This window comes from Quercus lobata, chromosome 5 (genome assembly GCF_001633185.2).
Source record: "Quercus lobata isolate SW786 chromosome 5, ValleyOak3.0 Primary Assembly, whole genome shotgun sequence".
NCBI lineage: Eukaryota > Viridiplantae > Streptophyta > Magnoliopsida > Fagales > Fagaceae > Quercus > Quercus lobata.
In genome coordinates this window covers 30,739,069-30,757,973 of record NC_044908.1, presented here as the reverse complement: position 1 = coordinate 30,757,973, position 18,905 = coordinate 30,739,069, and the positions used below count along the sequence as shown (strand labels likewise).

The window sequence follows — 18,905 nt, the reverse complement described above, 5'->3', positions numbered from 1 at the left end:
CCCACCCTTCCTTTCCTCTTTTTTTTTTTCCCTCTTTATATTTATTTCTCTGCATCTTTTTTTTAAATCACATATTATGTAATCAAGGAAAAAAGAAAAAACAAAACATTGTATACCATTCCATTCCATTCCAAATTTCCTGTGTAGTTTTTAATTCTAACCATATGGGCAAAAATATATATAAATATAAAAGTCTACCAACAAGGGATAAAAAAAGATGTAAACAACAAGAGGTAAGGTATTATAACAAGCATAGATCCCTTTTCTTTTCAAATTTAGCATAGATCCATTTCAGTTTTCCAATTTTATTTTTCTTGTAACCATCATCCCATTCTTTTTATCTCTCATTATTTCTCTCTCTCTGTTTGTCTTTTTCTCATATCAAATATAATCAAGAACCAGAAAGAATGGGGGGAAAGAAGAAGAAGAAGAAAGAAGGAAATAATGTAAAGCTCAAATATAATTATGAAAAGAGTGTTTAAATTATAGAACGAATTCCATTCCCTTTCATATATGTATTGGGTAACTCATAAGTCTAACAGTAAGATAAATAAAATGAAATGAAATAATGTAAACGACGACCTAATCTGTAAACGGCAAGTAGTACAGTTTCATTGTAACATCCACCGTGGTGTGCACAACCACCCCACCTCTTTATCTAAAGCCAGTCTCACTTATACCATTGACTCACACTTTGTTCCAAAATGGTTTTCATAGTAATTTTAACAGAATCAGTTGTTGGGGTACTGGAATTGAAAGCAGACTAAATATCCATTGCCAGTTAAGCTCCCTTTTACACAATCCGCTCCAACTCTCTTGCATAACTGAGTGTCTGGTTAATCAAATGCAGAGAGGGTATTTCTTTGCAAGGTGCAGATTCTTTTGCCTTCTGGAAATAGACAATCTTATTCTTGATCTCCCACTCCGAATGCTCCTGCATTCAAGCAGAAGATTATAAGGAACATAAATGGAAAAGTAATGGTATATTTAGTTGGTGGTGGGTAGGGTGCCATTCTATTATGGTGAAAATCATAAATGATAGAACATATAATAGTACTTTTTATAGTTAAACCAAATCTCAGAAAACTAGAGCCACCAAGCATTGGAGGCATATCTGCCACTTCAGATATCCCAGATCCAACTGAAGCCCTTTAACTAGCTAGGGCCTCATTCACTATTCATCCCAAGCCATTGGCAACTCCTTAATATTCCACTTTGGGTTGCAGCATTCCCCATATATTTAAACAAAGGGCTGGTGGCAAGAGTTTGGATATGGCTTCTCACAGAACTCAAGCCTCAAGGTTTTCAGCAAGAACAAGATTATTGTAGGACCATGGGATCAATTATTTTGCTCCCAAGTTGGTCAGAAATTTGGAATTGTTAAATATAAAAGAGAGGGAAATAAACATTTGACAATAATGAGTACCTCCTTGATATATTCCAACAATTCTCGTTCAGAAGAGAACAACAAAATTTCCCGCACATCATTGATTGAAAGATAATCATATGCCTTCTCACTGCATCCAGCTATTTCATCTCTGAAAGTGGCAGAAGAGAAATCAATTAATAAGAACACCAAATTAAACATGTTTTTAGAGAGTAATATGAACATATAAATTAAAAACTGATGGAATAGGATGAAAGGCTTAATAATTCCACTAATCACATCAGCCAAGCAGTCAAAAGAGTTAAATTTAAGTAATACTTTAGAGCTAAATACTCCATAATAAATTACTCACTTGCTCTTACATTTTGTTATTAGTTATCACATATCACTTCAAATTCATTTTTACCCATTAAAGTATTCCCAGAGATAGCAATTGACCAACTACCTGACTGTCTTTGCCAGAAGATCCATGAAGTAGACATAAGTCTCATGTGGCACCGTCTGTCGAGCACTCAACACACGGTTGTAAGCCCCTTCCATAAAGGACTGCTCTAACTCCACTGCATGCTTAATGCAAGGATTCTCCAAAGCAGTCGGGGAAAGAAGTTCTAGTTCTGTATGGAATTCTGCAATTCGGTTCTGAACAAGGAGTCTCAACAGGTTGAGCCCTAAGATTGGATACTCCTGAGGGGATGGTGGAAGACGGTTGCTGCTCCAAAAGAAATGTAAATTCATTAGCATATCCTCAAAAAAAATATATGAAACTACCAAAATAGTCAGAAAGACTAAATAGAAGAAAAAATTCAGCAACAAGCATGTTTGATCCAGATACTTTTTTATTGCCTCATGTTTAATTCTATGTTCTAGTAACCTCACATTGAAAGGCAAAACTTAGGTACAATTCCTTAAATGTTGTACTTTCTCAATTAAATTCAAACATGGTTACATTGATAAATGAAGCACAGACTGTGTTATCTATTCCAAGTACAATTAAATTTCATGCATCATAGGAACTATACCTAAGTTTTACCCTTGTTTAACATATAGGAGGATCTGATTGGTTGGAGATAGACATCAATATTTAATTAAAAGAACATGGCACTTAAATATATAAATTTTTCTTTTAATCAAGGATATGGCTTGGCTCCACAAGCATAGAATGGGTGCCAGACTCGTTTTTTTCCCAAAAAACAAATCAAAACTTAATAAATAACTGAAGGCAACACAATGTTACCCAGCATCCGTGTAATATGGCTTCAACTGAAAGAAATCCCTCTCAAATGCATCTTGATCCTCTGTCTTCACACTGAGAACAACGGCATGCTCATATATATCCCCTGAAAGTTCTCAGACGCAATATATCATGAGGAAATAGCTTAGGAACAAAGAATTAAAAGCAACTACATTAGCTATACACAACTTCAATCTAATACATTCAGATACAAGATGATTCGAGGTTTAAATTAACAGTGAACAGAATGCTTCAATAATACGGTGTCTTGACATGGCAGAAAAACAATGGAACTTATTCTCACTTAAATCATTTACACTAATGTGTATTTCATGTTCATTACATTATGTTTCACACATCAAAACACACTTGAGGGTCTATTTCACATATCAAACTTGAATATTTTATATATTAGATACATCTATGGTTTCTCTATCTCTAAATTTGATTATTGTTCTCTTTTTCATCATTGTTAATATTACCTGTTCTAATTCCTCTTCTTAACTTATAAAAAAAAATGGTTAATATTACCTGTTCTAAATGATAGGTAAATCAAATCAGCTATGGCAAGAATGTGAAAGAGGTTATTTTCAACCCCACTGACTACACTGGTGACTAAAAGATTTCCCATTATTGGAGTATTCTTCATTTCTTATAAGGACAAAGTTTGGCTACAAACAAACAATAGGAAGATGACATGTATCCCTGTCATGTGCATTGCATATGACTCACTTAAAATGACTGTATACAATCACTTAAGTGTTGTTTATTAAGTGAAAACTGAACACACATCTTCTTATTGTTGGTTGTAGCCTAAGGGCTACAACCAAATTTGTAGCCAAACTCTGTCCATCTTATAATGAATTAAGAACTACTAATTCATGCCTACTCTAGGATATCAAGATAATGACCACATAAACATGAATTCTAATACTTTTTAAACCATAACATATACTCAAACCCATTGCGGACCAAATTTTTTCATGCAACACCAAAAATTGAAGTGGAAACATATTTTAATGATTGAGTAACTAGAAATGCTTGTATCGCCAAAATCTAAAGGTAAGTGAAAACAACTGCAACACCAATAATTTTTTTGAGCCAAGAACGTTACTTGCTAAGTTTAATTCACGGATAGCATTGGGTGTGTCTTCGAACAATGGTGGCAGGCTTCTGAATTGTGTCAGTGAGACCTGAAAAAACAGAGAACAGCAATATGACTCAAACTTATGGCCTTCAGCTCAATGCATTCGCTCATCACAATTCACATCCAAAACAGCTTTCCACAGGCTCAAAACTAAGTCCTAGTAGCACTCCCATCTAGCACTCTACCAATAACACAAAATCCCACGCCTAACCCAAGTTGCCACAGCACTAATTATGATTTCACAATTCACAACACAAATACTCAATGCCTAAAACTCCACTCTAGAAAACATAAATCCATATAAAATCCCATATACTCAATTCACTAATCCATGGTTAAATATAAACACACACACAAACTCAGACACAAAACCAATTCATACCATATCAAAGCAATGTGCTAAAAGATATTTCCTCCCTAAAGCAAAACCCAATATTAAATCACAAAACACCAAATCTTCGGATTAACAATTTTGTACACAGATTTAACAAAAACCCATTATCAATCACTATCCTTTATACCCAAAAGCACAAAAAATTCCGTAATGTATAGAATAAAAAATATATATATAGAATTAATGGGAAATTAAACCTTGAGTTGTGAGAGGAAAGTGGTGCAGGTATCGAAGTCACTCCTTAAGAAGGCGGCTTTGAAGCGCTGGAAGAGCTGAGAGACCTCTGTGAGCTTCGGATCCATTGCTGTTGTGTTTTGTTGTGTTGTGTGAATGTGACTCTCTCTCTCTCTCTCTGTCTTCGTCTCTCTGAATTTTTTTTCTGATGTTGTTTAGGTTTGCTTGGTTCTGAAGACAGAATTTCCTATTTACAATGTTTTTAAACAAAAAAAGAGCAAAAACAATTTGGGCCCGGGTTGGGTTGTTCAGCTGCAATCCGGAAACTGAGGCAAAATAATGGTCCCACCCGCTTGTATTGGGCTGGGTCGTAATTCGTTAGAATTCTTCTACTCACGCAACAAAATCCCTATCATGTTTTCACAAATCGAGGTATCAGGCTATCAGCCCATTTATAAAATCAAAATCAAACAAGATTATAACGAGAGCATAAGTGCGCTTTTAGTACGTATATTTTATCCACATTTCTATTTTGATCCTACTTTTCTATTTTACCACTTTGAGTATGTATTTGACTCCAAATTAAAAAGTCAACTTATTTTACTATTTAACTTATTTTTGCTACTATTTATGAGCTTCATTGCACTTTTTGGTACTATTCATAGGTCTCACTGTATTATTTCAACTAACTTTTACCTTTATCTATAATACTTTCAGTAAAAAGTTTTTAATTTCAACAAAATAAACGAATCTCAAACAGACCCTCTTCAAAATGAAAAACGTGGATTATATCGGTCCTTACCGTTAGCCCATTAATGGAAATTACTTATGTGGCAAACTGAGTGCACTGCTGACATATTAAACGGTAACGTGGCCATTTAAAAAATAATTTTACATTTTTTAAATACCATGTCAGAATTTTTTTTTTTTTTTTTTTAAAAAAAAAAAAAAAAAAACCAGCATTTTAATATAAAAAATCTCAAAAAAGTTTTTTTTTAAAATTAACTAAAAACAAACATTAAAATCTAATTAAATTTAAAAAAAATAAAAATAAAAAGTTCATTAGTTTTCCCAAAGAACATGCTTATACTGAGAGGTAGAGAAGAAAATGAACAAATCTTCATGAATGCTAACCCATTTGTCATTATCATCCACTAAACACATCTCCAGGTATTTCTGATAATGCCTCCAGTAACTTCCAAATTATGAAAATCAAGATATTTGTATTTAATGCTCTAAGTTTAATATCAGATAGTTGTTCTAAGAATCTTTTGCCTTCCCAATTTTTAATTTCCGAAGAACATGACTGGTCATGTTCATCTTATAAATTTTTTTTTGGCTTTTCATTATTTTTTCGGGGAGAACATGAGAACCCAAATCCAAAACACAAACAATGTACCTCTCTCTCTTATGTTCAGTCCTTATTTTCTTATCTTTTCTTTGTCTTCCTTGTACTTTTTATAATCAAACTGTTGAAAGTAAGAAGGAATGCACTCAGGATAACAGCAAGCATAGAAACAGAATTGAAGAAGTGAGCACTGATAAAGCAACTAACACACGGACTGATTGGGCTAGTGCAGAGCAGCTAGACTTGATTGAGGAAGTCCCTTACCATGAACGCTTCATCCATACCTCTGAAGAAGCTATGCCACGTGGATAGAAGAAGCAGTTACAAGTTTTAGTCAACTTACACGTGGTCAAATAGTTAGGATCATCTGTAACAGTTTTTTCTATTTAGAGAGAGGGTTCTAGAATTTTACTTGGTATCAGAGCTTAGAGAAGCACAACAATGGCGTCCATTGAGTCAACCAATCCATCTGATCCAACTCACGTTCAACCTTTACAATTTGCTTTGAACTCAAGCAATGATTTTGCTACTCCTAATCCTCCTAATCCCTATTTTCTTAGTTCAAGTGAAAATCCAAGCAACATTTTGGTTACTCAACCATTGCTTGGAATGAAGAACTATCAATCCTGGTCCAGAGCAATGATTCTAGCTCTTACTGCAAAGAAGAAGATTGGTTTCATTAATGGAAAGATCACAAAACCAGATTTGGATTCGCCCTTATATGAAGAATGGGAGAGGTTTAACACCATGGCGCTTTCTTGGATGATCAATTCAATGCATGTGGATGTGTCCAGTAGCACCATGTACTGTGAAACAGCTAGGGAGATGTGGATTGAATTGCAAAGTCTCTTCTCACAAGGCAATGGTCCCAAAATTTACAATTTATAGAGAGAAATTTCTCATATTTCTCAAAATCAAATGTCAGTAACAAAGTATTACACCAAATTCAAGAGGCTTTGGGATCAATTGCTCAATTATGAACCACTTCCGGAGTGTTCTTGTGGTGCTATGAAGTTGTTGAGTGTTTCATACAACAAGGCCTATGTCATGAGGTTTCTGATGGGACTAAATGAGAATTTTGAGACTCTTTGCAGTCAAATTCTCATGTATGATCCATTTCCTTCAATGAGAAAAGTTTACTCTCTGGTTCTTCAAGAAGAATCACATAAAAGCTTTGGTCATGGAGGTTCTAGTTCAACTCAAGCTGATGCAGTAGCAATGTATGCTAATTCAAAGAGCAACTTTGGAAACACTACTTGGAACAAAGGGAATGGAGAGAAAGAGAGGCCATTTTGCACTCACTGCAATGTACCTGGACATACCATTCAGAAGTGTTATAAGCTACATGGATATCCACCAAGATATAAGCCAAAAGGAAAGAGCAATGCCACTGCAAGTCAGGTTTCTTCAAATCTGAGCAATGGAGCAGAGAGTCCCTCAACTACAAGCAATTTGTGTCCTATCTCTAAGGCACAATGTGAGCAGTTATTGGCTTATCTTACTGCTGGATCTGGAGTTGGTGATGCACACCGTGCAACTATTGTGAGAGCTTCCAGTGTGGTTGGTATGGAAGGAGATCCTGGTGATACTCTTGATGTGGTTTCTTCACAACCACAAACCAACCTCTCATGTTGCTCCAATCTCATGTCAGGTACTTCTTCCAAGATACCTTACATTCCAAATCTAACACATTCTATCTTTTTTGCAAAAATTATCAATAGAGAGGCGTTTAGGGAATCTGATTGGGTCATAGATACAAGAGCTACAGATCATATGGTACATTCTGTCTCTTATTTCACTTCCATCACTGCCACTCTAAACACACATGTCAATCTCCCTAATGGAGAAATTGCTTTGGTGATATACATAGGGACTGTTAGGATTTCAGAAAGTCTTATACTCTATAATGTTCTATGTGTTCCTTCATTTACTTTCAATCTTATTTCTATCAATCAATTGGCAAAATCTATCCTTTGTTGTCTCATATTTTTTGGAAATCTATGCTTTATTCAGGACCTTGCTCTCTAGAGCACGATTGGTTTGGGTAAGGAGATCAATGGTCTTTACCTGCTGAAAAGGGGAGATTCAGCTTCAACCTCAAGTTGTTAATCTAGTTCTATTTCTGTTTCTGTTAATAAAACTCAGCCATACATATGGCATGTGAGGTTAGGGCATTTATCAGATGCAAAACTAGCTTTGATGAATAAGAACAATGTATCTCTTATCAACTCTAATGAAAAGTTTCATTGTGATATCTGTCCTCTTGCAAAACAAAAAAGGTTGCCCTTCAATACAAGTTCACTTATTTCCAATGAATGTTTTGATTTAATTCATTGTGATTTGTGGGGACCTTTTTCTGTTCCCAACATTGATGGTTGCAGGTTTTTTCTAACTATTGTAGATGATTGTTCAAGGTGTACCTAGGTATATCCGTTGAAACACAAATCCCAAACACAATTCTACTTAGAACAATTTTGTACAATGGTTAAAACACAATTTGCAAGAAAGGTGAAATGCATTAGGACAGATAATGGTACTGAGTTTATAATGAAAAGTTTTTTTTTGCACAAAATGGCATTTTGCATCACTTGAGTTGTATTGAAACTCCACAACAAATTGCTATTGTGGAGAGAAAGCATCAACATATCTTAAATGTTGTAAGAGCACTCAAATGTCAATCTAATCTATCATTGCATCTCTAGGGTTATTGTATACTCACTGCTGTGTACTTGATAAACAAAATTCTAACTTCAATTCTGAATCATAAAACTCCTTATGAAGTTCTTTTTGGTCATCTTCCTTCTTATTCTCACTTAAAAGGTTTTTGGGTGCCTTTGTTATGCCTCAACTCTTTCTCATAATAGAACTAAATTTGATCCAAGAGCAAAGAAATGTGTTTTTCTTGGATATCCTTTTGGAGTTAAAGGGTATAAGGTTCTTGATTTGTCAACTAATGTTGTTTTTAATTCCAGAGATGTTGTTTTTCATGAAACCATCTTTCCTTATGTCAGTGTGCATATGATTTTACGAATCCTTTTACTATTGTTTTTGAGGTTGTTGCTCACTCTCCTGATAACAGCATTGCAGACTCATTTGTTACTCCTATTAGCATTCCAGAAGCTCCCATTCATTTACCTAATCCTTTTTCATCTCCTTCTGCATTGCATTCTCATGATTTTGGTATTGACAGAATTGATGTTGTGTCCACTAAAATTGTCATATCTCCCTCCACTTCTTCTACTCCTTTTATCCCTACTCCACCTTCTTCTCCTGTGCCTATTCCTGAGTTACCACTCACCAAGAAATCCACTAGGCCTCACAAAACACCTGTCTATCTGCAAGACTATGCTTGCAATTCAACTGCATCTTCTCACACTCCAGGTTCACCATATGACATAGCAGATTACTTGTCATATTCCCATCTACACCCTCCGTATCAATCTTATTTGATGACTGTTAGTGCTTGTCATCAAGAACCTACTTCTTTCTTTCAAGCAGTCCAGAATCCTGTCTGAAGAGAGGCCATGGATAAGGAAAACCAAGCTTTAGGAAAAACTGGTACTTGGGTCCTTACTCCTCTCCCTGTTGGTAAAAGGCCCATTGGTTGCAAATGGGTGTGCAAGGTGAAGTTGAATCCTGATGGTAGTGTTGAAAGATATAAAGCAACGCTAGTGGCAAAGGGTTATACTCAAAGAAAAGAGCTTGATTTCTTGGAAACCTTCTCACCTATTGCCAAAATTGTTTCTGTCAGAGTTTTACTTGCCCTTGCTTTTGCCAAAGGTTGGCCTCTCCATCAACTTGACATTAACAATGCTTTTCTTCATGGAGATCTTGATGAGGAGGTTTACATGACCTTACCACCTAGTTTTCACAATAAGGGGGAGTCTTTAGCTACTACTTCTTCTACTCCTTTGGTTTGCAAACTTGTTAAATCACTCTATGGGTAGAAGCAGGCATCAAGGCAATGGAATGCTAAGTTGTCTACTACCATTTTACAGCTTGGATTCACACAATCACAAGCTGATCATTCCTTGTTTGTTCGTTCAAATGGTGACTTGTTCACTGCATTGTTAGTGTATGTAGATGACATGGTCATTAAAAGAAATGATCCAAGCTATGTTGCTTCAGTAAAATTTGTTTTGGACCAGAAGTTTGGTATTAAGGATCTTGGTTACCTTAAATACTTTATTGGCTTAGAAATTACTAGAAGTGATAAGGGCATTAGCTTGAATCAAAGAAAATATGCTCTTGAGTTACTCAAAGAAGCAGGGATGATAGGGTGCAAGCCTGCCAAAAGACCTATGGAACAGCAATTGAAACTAGCAAAGGGTGATGGAGATTGATGTATCTTACTCTTAGTAGGCTTGACATCACTTATGTTGTTCATAGACTTAGTCAATTCTTATCATAGCTTAGAGTGCCACACATGAAGGCAGCTACTAGGATTTTACAATACATCAAAGGAACACCTGGACAAGGGGTGTTCTTCCCTGTGGACTCAGATTTGCAGCTCAAAACCTACTGTGATGCAGATTGGGCAGGTTGCCCTGATACTAGAAAATCACTCACTGGTTATTGTATTTTTCTAGGTAATGCCTTGGTTTCTTGGAGATCAAAGAACAGAATGTGGTGTCAAGGTCTTCTACAAAAGCTGAATATAGGTCCATGGCTTCAACCACATGTGAGGTAACCTAGTTGTTGTACTTGCTAAAGGATCTTCATGTTTCACATGACAAGCTAGTCCTAATGTACTGTGATAACCAGGTTGCATTACATATATCTACCAATCCAGTCTTTCATGAAAGATCCAAGCATATTGAGGCAGATTGCCATATTATGAGGAATAGAGTTCTAGATGGTACAATCAAGACTTTTCATGTGTCTTCTAGGAATCAATTAACAGATATTTTTACTAAAGCACTTGGATGGACAGTTTTCTAAGGCTACTAAAGAGATTAGGAGTTATTAATATCTTTGATCAAAGCATTCACTATCCTGAGTACTTATTACAAAACCAAGAGGTAAGAGCTTTGCTCTTGATGGGGATTGTTGAAAGTAAGAAGGGATGCACTCAGGATAACAACAAGCATAGAAACAGAGTTGAAGAAGTGAGCATTGATCAAGCAACTAACACACAAACTGATTGGGCTAATGTAGAGCTGCTAGACTTGATTGAGGCAGTCCCTTACCATGAACACTTCATCCATACCTCTGAAGAAGCTATGCCATGTGGATAGAAGAAGCAATTACAAGTTTTAGTCAACTTACACGTGGTCAAATAGTTAGGATCATCTATAACAGTTTTTTCCTTTAATTCCGTAGTTAGTTACTTTCCTTACTTGCTTAGATTGTATATATAGGAGTAGTTATCTATTTCTCAATTCATTGTATTCATTTTTTCTCAATCAATAAGATCAAAATTTCTATTTAGAGATAGGGTTCTAGAATTTTACACAAACACATCAAAACTCATATCAATAACAGTCAAATAGATAACATTTTATTAACCATTTTCTTGGCAACCAAACACAACACCACCACCTGCAAACCCAAAAAACCCAACCACTTGCGAACCCAGAAAACCCAACCAACACCACCAATGGACCTAGTCGATCCAGACCTAGAAAACTTAGATCTATCCACCACCTACGACCCAGAAAACCCAACCAACACCACTAATGAACCCAGCCGATCCAGCCCCAGAAACCCAGATCTACCCACCACCTGCGACCCAAAAAAACCCAACCAACACCACCAATCTAACCCAGCCACCATGATCTCCACCTCCAGCGATCTAGCACAACCATCAAACCCAACCAACCTAACCCTCTCTCTCCACCTTCATCGTCGATCTCCACTGATATGAGCCCTTCTCTCCACTTCCACCACCGATCTCCACTGAGACTACCTGCACCACCGATTTGAGCCCCTCTATCCAATTCCATTACCAATCTAAGCTCCTCGACTACCTCCACCACCTCCACTACCGATCTGCAACCACCACCTCCACCACCACCAATCTAAGCCCTTCTCTCTCTCTCTCTCTCTCTCTAACCAAAATCAAACCCATATGGAAAATGAGAGAGAGAGAGAGAGAGAGAGAGAGAGAGAGGAAAAAAAGCAAAAAATGAAAATGAAAACTAAATTCATGGATCTAAAAGGAAAGAAGTAAAAGAAGAGAAAGATACAAACACAAACACACATGAGAGAGTGAGGGAAAGATAATAAGTTTTTTTTTTTTTTTGGGGGTTTATTTTAAAAGAAAAAAGAAAAAGAATGGAAAAATGATTTTTTTTAAAAGGAGTTATTTTAATTTTAATTTTTTAATTAAAATGTTGCATGGCATTTAAAAGATATAAAATTATTTTTAATATATATTTTTAATAATCATGTGTCATAGTGCACTCAGTTTGCCACATAAGCAATTTTCGTTAGTGGGCTAACAGTAAGGACCAAAATAATCCGCGTTTTTCATTTTGAGGACTAAAAATGATAAAATAGAAAAGTATGAACCAAAATAGAAATGAGGCCAAAATGTAGGGACCAAAAGTACATTTACGCCTATATTGAGACGCACCATAACTTGAAACATTACGCTAATCGAATACAAAAATTATGTTGTCTCATACTTTGTGTTCCACTTTATACTTAACCAAATATGGTAAATTATGTATTTGATTTTTTCCTATTTTGAATTTTGCTTATTTTATAAGGAAAGTAAAAATATAAAAATAAAAATTACATGATAAGTTATGGTTGGGAGAACATAAAACATCACAAGCAATTTATAGAATTATAGCCAGCTTATATCCAACTCAAATAAACTAGTGGTTGACTGGTATTTTTTTTACTGTAAAGTTAGAGTGGTTGACTGGTATTGGAAATTTAAAGAATCTGAATCTACCACCTAATATGGTTATGGAATTTTAGTGTGCGTTTGGCTTCAAATTACAAAGTCAGCTTATTTAACTATTTAGTTTATTTTTGCTACTATTCATGTCCCCAATGCATTTTTTGGTACTATTCATAGGTCTCATTGTACTATTTCAGCTAATTTTTACTTTTATTTATAGTACTTTCAATAAAAAAAATTTCAGTTTCAACAAAATAAGCAGATCTCAAACGAAACCTTAGCCAAAAAAAAAAAAAAAAACATTTATGAGAGATTTGGCAATGTTCATTCATTTTGATTTGTTTTACCATATACATATATATATATATATGGTACCTAACTACCCAAACAAAAACCATTTCCCTACAAATCCCAAAACCAAAATCTATCCAACAATGCGACCAATTAACCCTAAAGAATCAAATCTTGTCAACGACGTTGAGGTTTTGTTGGGTTGCAAAGTTAGAGTTAATTTTTAATAGATTTATTCGGCCTTTTTCTAGGGCAGCTTTTGATGCTGGTGAGGTTATGGTGGTGGTCTTTGTCAGTGCCGATGATGGAGGTTGATCGTGGTAACGGTGGTGGCCTTGGTGGGGAAAGGAAGCGTTTGTCATTTTTGTTGCTATTTTTTTTTTTTATTTTAGGTAAGAGAAATTATATGCATAAATTTAGGAATTAATGCACACATGGCAGAATTTTATTAATGGTACATAGAGTTGTGCAGAGAAAATGATACAGAAGATTTTGATTCATACCAAATACCCATCAATTTAGTAGTTTTTTTTGTAAAATTTTATAATTAGGCATCTAAGACTCCAAGTATTGTGTATTTTTTTTTTTTTTTGCACATATATTATCAATTAAAGGATTTTCAATAAAATACTTGAATAGTCTTTGGAGTCTTTGGAAAGGAAATGGTTGGTAAAATTAAAAGGTGGATGACAATTTAAGAATTAATGGTAATAAATATGAATAAAAACATGAACATAAATATCATATTAAAAAAAATGTATTTACCTCATTCAAAATTTTTGTTATGACCACCATATTGACATGTACAAATAATCTTTTGACATGTGACGTATTTTTTTTTCCATATAATGTAAGAAGTTGTCACATATCATTATAGTATATATGCTTAAAAAAAAAAACACATGGTATTATAGTGTACATCCACCAATTTTAGGATCCAATTTTTATATTATATTATAGATAAATAGTGAAATGATTTTCATAGTTTCCACACGTCTGATGGGAACCCAAGCATGCGTCCCAATGAATTATTTATAACGTCCAATTAAATTAAAGAGAGGCATCTCTCACCGACATGGCAGTCAGATTGGACCAATCTAATTCTCTGTTCAATGGTTGCATGCTATAAAGCCCAAAATGACTTTGTTTAATTAACATTTGGTTTTCTGATTTAAAAAAATATATATAATTCTAACTTCTAAGTAACAAAAATGATCTGTTTTCCTCTCAAAGAAAAAGAAATTTTAGCAGATCCGTATATGTTCTAATCATACATATTGAGATGGATGAACCCCTATGATCTTTTAACTGTTTTATATTAAAGGAATGCTGCATTGCTAAAATAAATACTGAAAAAAAAAAAAAAAAACGAAAGAAGAGCAAGATTTTGTACACCATTTGATATCTATTTCCCATATGGAAAAAGTATTAAAAAAAAAAAAAAAAAACTTGATTCTATCATCTATAATATAAAGTATATAGTAACACATCAAATGGCATAATAACTATAATATGGGAGAGTATTTATTTAGAGTTCTTCTTATTAATTAAATTCATACTGGAATTTAATTATCATTCAAATAAGAGTAGAGATTAGAGAATATCACATCTTTGTACTATAGGGTACTTATAGTTTAGCTATATAAGTAAAACATAAAAATATATACATTACGTTTTATTGCTTAATAATAATTAATACCCAATTACAAGACAGATAATTTTTTTTTTAAAATTATAAGAGAATTAATATGGGGTTTGGGCTTTTGGTTTTGGACTCAATTGTTGTGCAAATTGAAATGGTTTTTTGGGGATTTTTTTTTAAGAAATATTTTTGGGATATCAAAACTTACAAACTGGAAATGTCTCCACCTTAAACCTAGACAATGGAAATTTTAAGACAAAACATGCCCAAAATCTAAGATTATAAAACCCAGGTTGTCTCCGTCCATTACGATTTCTCCAGAGTCCAAACTAACATAAACTAATAACATACAAAAAAATATAAACGACAAAAGAAATTATGCCAAGCCAATATAAGCCTTTATTATTATAACACATGGAATCGCACATCTACGAACGAAAGTACAAAACACAAACAAATAGAGGAGATTTTATGTTTTAAAATTACAAGATACGAATTATTAAATGTTGAAGTCGCTTCTCGGTGATATACCAAGAACAACCACCTTCAAGCTTGTTACCCATAAATGCAGAATTCCTTGTAAAAGTACACCTTCCAAAGCCACTGACCACCCATGAATGTGAATAAAAGTTCCAGAAATGGTTTATCAATGATCATTTTTTTCTTCTTTGTTAGATGCAAAAGCGGGCTGCACAAATTGGACTTCTTTTCTTTATGAGCTAGGCAAGGTGGGTTGGAGGCTTGGAGCTAGTATTTGTACCGTTGTAGTACTTATATAGGCTTGAGGGAGAGTGACAAACTAAGTCTCCTTAATTTCTCAATATCTCATCAGATTTCCTTCTTAGATTCAGATACCATAATTGGCTAAAGGCTCATTAATATTCTAAGACGCCTTTCCCACGCTAGGAAAATTCATGGAATGTATATGCATTTTTCAGCATTCCAATCAATTTTCCATAACTTCTAATTTTCCAATTAAGTTTCCAAGTTTGAGGGAAAATTTTATCCGAGTCACTTGTTAAACTAAGCTGGGTCTTAATTATGATAATGATGATTAGTATTTCAAATTTGGGTTTGGCTTACCTTCAATACTTTTTTAATTAGAATTTCTTTTTGTTTTAATGAAAAACTGTCACATCACCTATTAACTAAATAAAATGTGAAGATTAAAAACCATTACCACTTGTCATTATATATTTAAAACAAAAGGACATCTCCAGTTAAAAATGTATTAGAGGTAAGTCAAACCCTTCAAATTTCAATTAATATTTCTATTCAATGACCAACAACGTAAGTGCCTTTCCTTATTTAGGGAGATTTTTTGCCCATTTTATTCCATTTATTTCATATTGGGCAAATTCATACTAACCAGGACACGTGATTTAAGAAAAAGAAAAAATTGGAAGAGAAATAAGATTTTATTGAATAATAATCATGTAATGTCAAAATTTCAAACTGTTGTATAAGTCTAGAACCCATGCAGTCATGTTATCCAAGCCAACACATTATCATTATCCACTGTTTTAGCATGTTTAGCCAAACTATGAGATTCTTTATATCTATACTATAGCCTTCCCTCTTCACATGGTACTTGCCATCACATGAAACTCCTTAGCACGATTCTCGCATCCTCTATTGTTTGATTCAAGCTAACTAATAGCACACATTACAGGAAGGGAATGGCCCTCCATAAGGGTTTTTTTTTTTTTAATTATTATTATTTTTAACTTAAAAGAATCTTTTTTTTTTAATTATTATTATTTTTAACTTAAAAGAATCTTTTCCAACTTATTATGTAATAATTTATAAGACTATTTATGTATATTATTTAAATAAGTTATATGACCCATTAAAAAAGTCATGTAATTAAAAGTATATATGAATAGACTTTTCAACTCGGACTGAATCACTTTTTAGACTTGCAATCTAAAATTTTGTTATATGGGAAAATGTAAAAATTTAGACTTTAATTTTAGAAATATTTTCTATTTTACCTCTTTGTTTTAAACCTATGTTTCCCTAAACCCTATACACTAAAACTCAACCCATTAGCCCTAAACCGTAACCCTTGAACAATCAGGAACTACAATTTTTTTTAACTTATTTTACTGGCATGATATATATTGCTTACATAAATATAGATACTAGGAGGGCTTTCTTTCGTAATTTTTCCTTCTACTTCCCTTATTTTTACTATTTGATCCTAGAATTAGACCTTAAACCCTCAATCTTTTATTGTAAACTGTAAATTGCTTTAAAAAAAAGAAATGTGTGGCTCCTATATTAATTAGCTTAGTATAATTTCTCTACATACATACATACATACACACACACACACACACACACATATATATATATATATAGAGAGAGAGAGAGAGAGATTTATTTTAAAAGGCATGTTGGACAATGAGTTTTTTTGTTTTTTGGAAGGGATGATCATGACTCAATATGTTTAGGTTATATGTAAGATCAAAATTTTAAATTAGCAAAGTATTTCATGAAAATAAAAAATATTTATAAAGTAATAGTCTAAATCTTTATATATATACCAGCCTCATCACATGCGCTTTGCATGTGTAATGAGACTCTTTTTTTATTTTGAGTTTAATATAATTTTTCAATTTGAATTTATCTATTGTTAGTGAGTTTACACAGAAAGAAATTTTTATAAAACTAAAATTTATGATTTAAAATGGAGTAAACTGGTGGGTTTAGTGTGTGCTAATTTTTAGAAAAAAAGTTTCTCAGGTAGTTTTTTTTTTTTTTTTTTAATTTTGTTGAATTACAATTTTAACCCTATTTTTTTATTTATTTTTTAAGAATAAAGATTATCTAATTAGATTATAAGTATTTTTAACATTTTTTGAAATCATAACTAATTTTCTGAATCATCTTAATAATAATAATAATAATAATAATAATAATAATAATAATAATAATAATATTATACCATCCAATAACTGGTGTAACTCTAAATCAAGGGTGGACCTAGGATTTCAAGCTAAGGAGGTCGAAGTATAAGAAACAAAAAACCAAAGAGGTATCCATATTGTATTAATAAACTATCAACCAAGATAAATACACAAAATCATTATTTATTAATACATTAAGATGTAATCATCTACCAATAACGAGAAAAAAATACAAAATGATATCATTTCTTAAGAGCATCAGCTATTGCAAAAAAAATTATTTTCACAAACCAAAAATGACTTTTGCTAATATAGCACTTGAAATGTCTCGTACAATAGTGTTTTTGGTTTTTGGTGTTCTAAATACTTAATATTTAGCATTTATTAGAACACCTGATGCTACTACTCTAATACAGGCTGACTAGGATTTTTTATTTTAAAATTTTGTTTTTGTTAAGTTTTTGAGTTGAGTAGTTGCTAGTTAGGTTAGACTAATTAAAAAGGAGGGGATCTAAGTAAGCAACTCTAGAGATAAAAATATATAACCAATAAAAAAATATCTTTTTTTTTCCTTTGGGTGGGGGGACCCAATTTTTTTTTTCTTTTTTTTTTTTTTTGTGGGGGGGGGGGGGGGGGGGGGGGGGGCCTGGCCCCCTTTGGTCCATCCTTGCTCTAAAACTTTATAAAGTAATTGATCAAGTTACACTTGATGTAATTCTAAGCAATATTACACCATCCAATAAGTTGCTATTGAATTCATATTTTAAAAACTTAACCATTGGATTACATGTTTTATATGTTCATAACATGTGTATCAATATTCATGTCAATTAGTTGTTATTTACCATTCAATCCATAAATTATCTTTTATACATTGTTTTAAACTACAAAAACTTGAATTTAAACAATTGATTGATAACATGACTATTAATATTTAATTATCTTCAAATTTTGCAAGTATGGAGAATGCATGAAGATAATATAATCCAATGGTTAATTTGTTAAAATTCACATTCAATTAAAAAATATTGAGTGGTGTAACATTGCTTAACATTACAATCAATGTTACACCACTCAATATTTTTTAATTGAATGCGAATTTTGACAAATCCATTGTTAGATTACATTTTTTCATATATTCTCTATACTTACAAAATTTCAAGGTTATCAAAAATTAATAATTATGTCATCAACAAATTGTTTAAATTCAAGTTTTTGTAGTTTAAAATAAGGGGTAATTACACATAACCCATCTGTGGTTTAGGCAAAAATCACTTTGCCTACCCGTGGTTTGGAAAGTGTCACTTAACCCATCTATGGTATGTTTCCGTCAATCTACGTAACCCACCTCAAGTCCAGCTGTTACAAAAACACATCTTAACCCCAAAATACAACATATTGCGAATCAAAACACCCAAAACTCATAAACTTTTTGAGAGAGAGACCTATGATGAGATCAACGTGTTTTTCGTGGTTTGGAGTGTCTGTAGGGGGAGAAAACACAAGTTTTACAACATCAAAGCTAG

At 33.2% G+C, this 18,905-nt stretch overlaps 2 protein-coding genes across 2 annotated transcripts; one reads left to right on the top strand and one right to left on the bottom strand.

Moving 5' to 3' along the window:
* Positions 1-460: 460 nt before the first annotated feature.
* LOC115992503 (26S proteasome non-ATPase regulatory subunit 8 homolog A-like) lies at positions 461-4,725 on the bottom strand. The gene is made up of 6 exons (XM_031116710.1): positions 4,357-4,725; positions 3,733-3,811; positions 2,622-2,724; positions 1,833-2,096; positions 1,427-1,538; positions 461-934 (listed from the first exon to the last, which is right to left on the bottom strand). Exons 1-6 carry the CDS (start codon positions 4,459-4,461, stop codon positions 794-796), a joined length of 804 nt encoding a protein of 267 aa, XP_030972570.1. The 5' UTR covers positions 4,462-4,725; the 3' UTR covers positions 461-793.
* Positions 4,726-6,122: 1,397 nt separating this feature from the next.
* Positions 6,123-6,569, top strand: LOC115990329. Its single transcript, XM_031114167.1, has one exon. The coding sequence runs from the start codon at positions 6,123-6,125 to the stop codon at positions 6,567-6,569; it is 447 nt and encodes a 148-aa protein (XP_030970027.1).
* Positions 6,570-18,905: the final 12,336 nt, after the last annotated feature.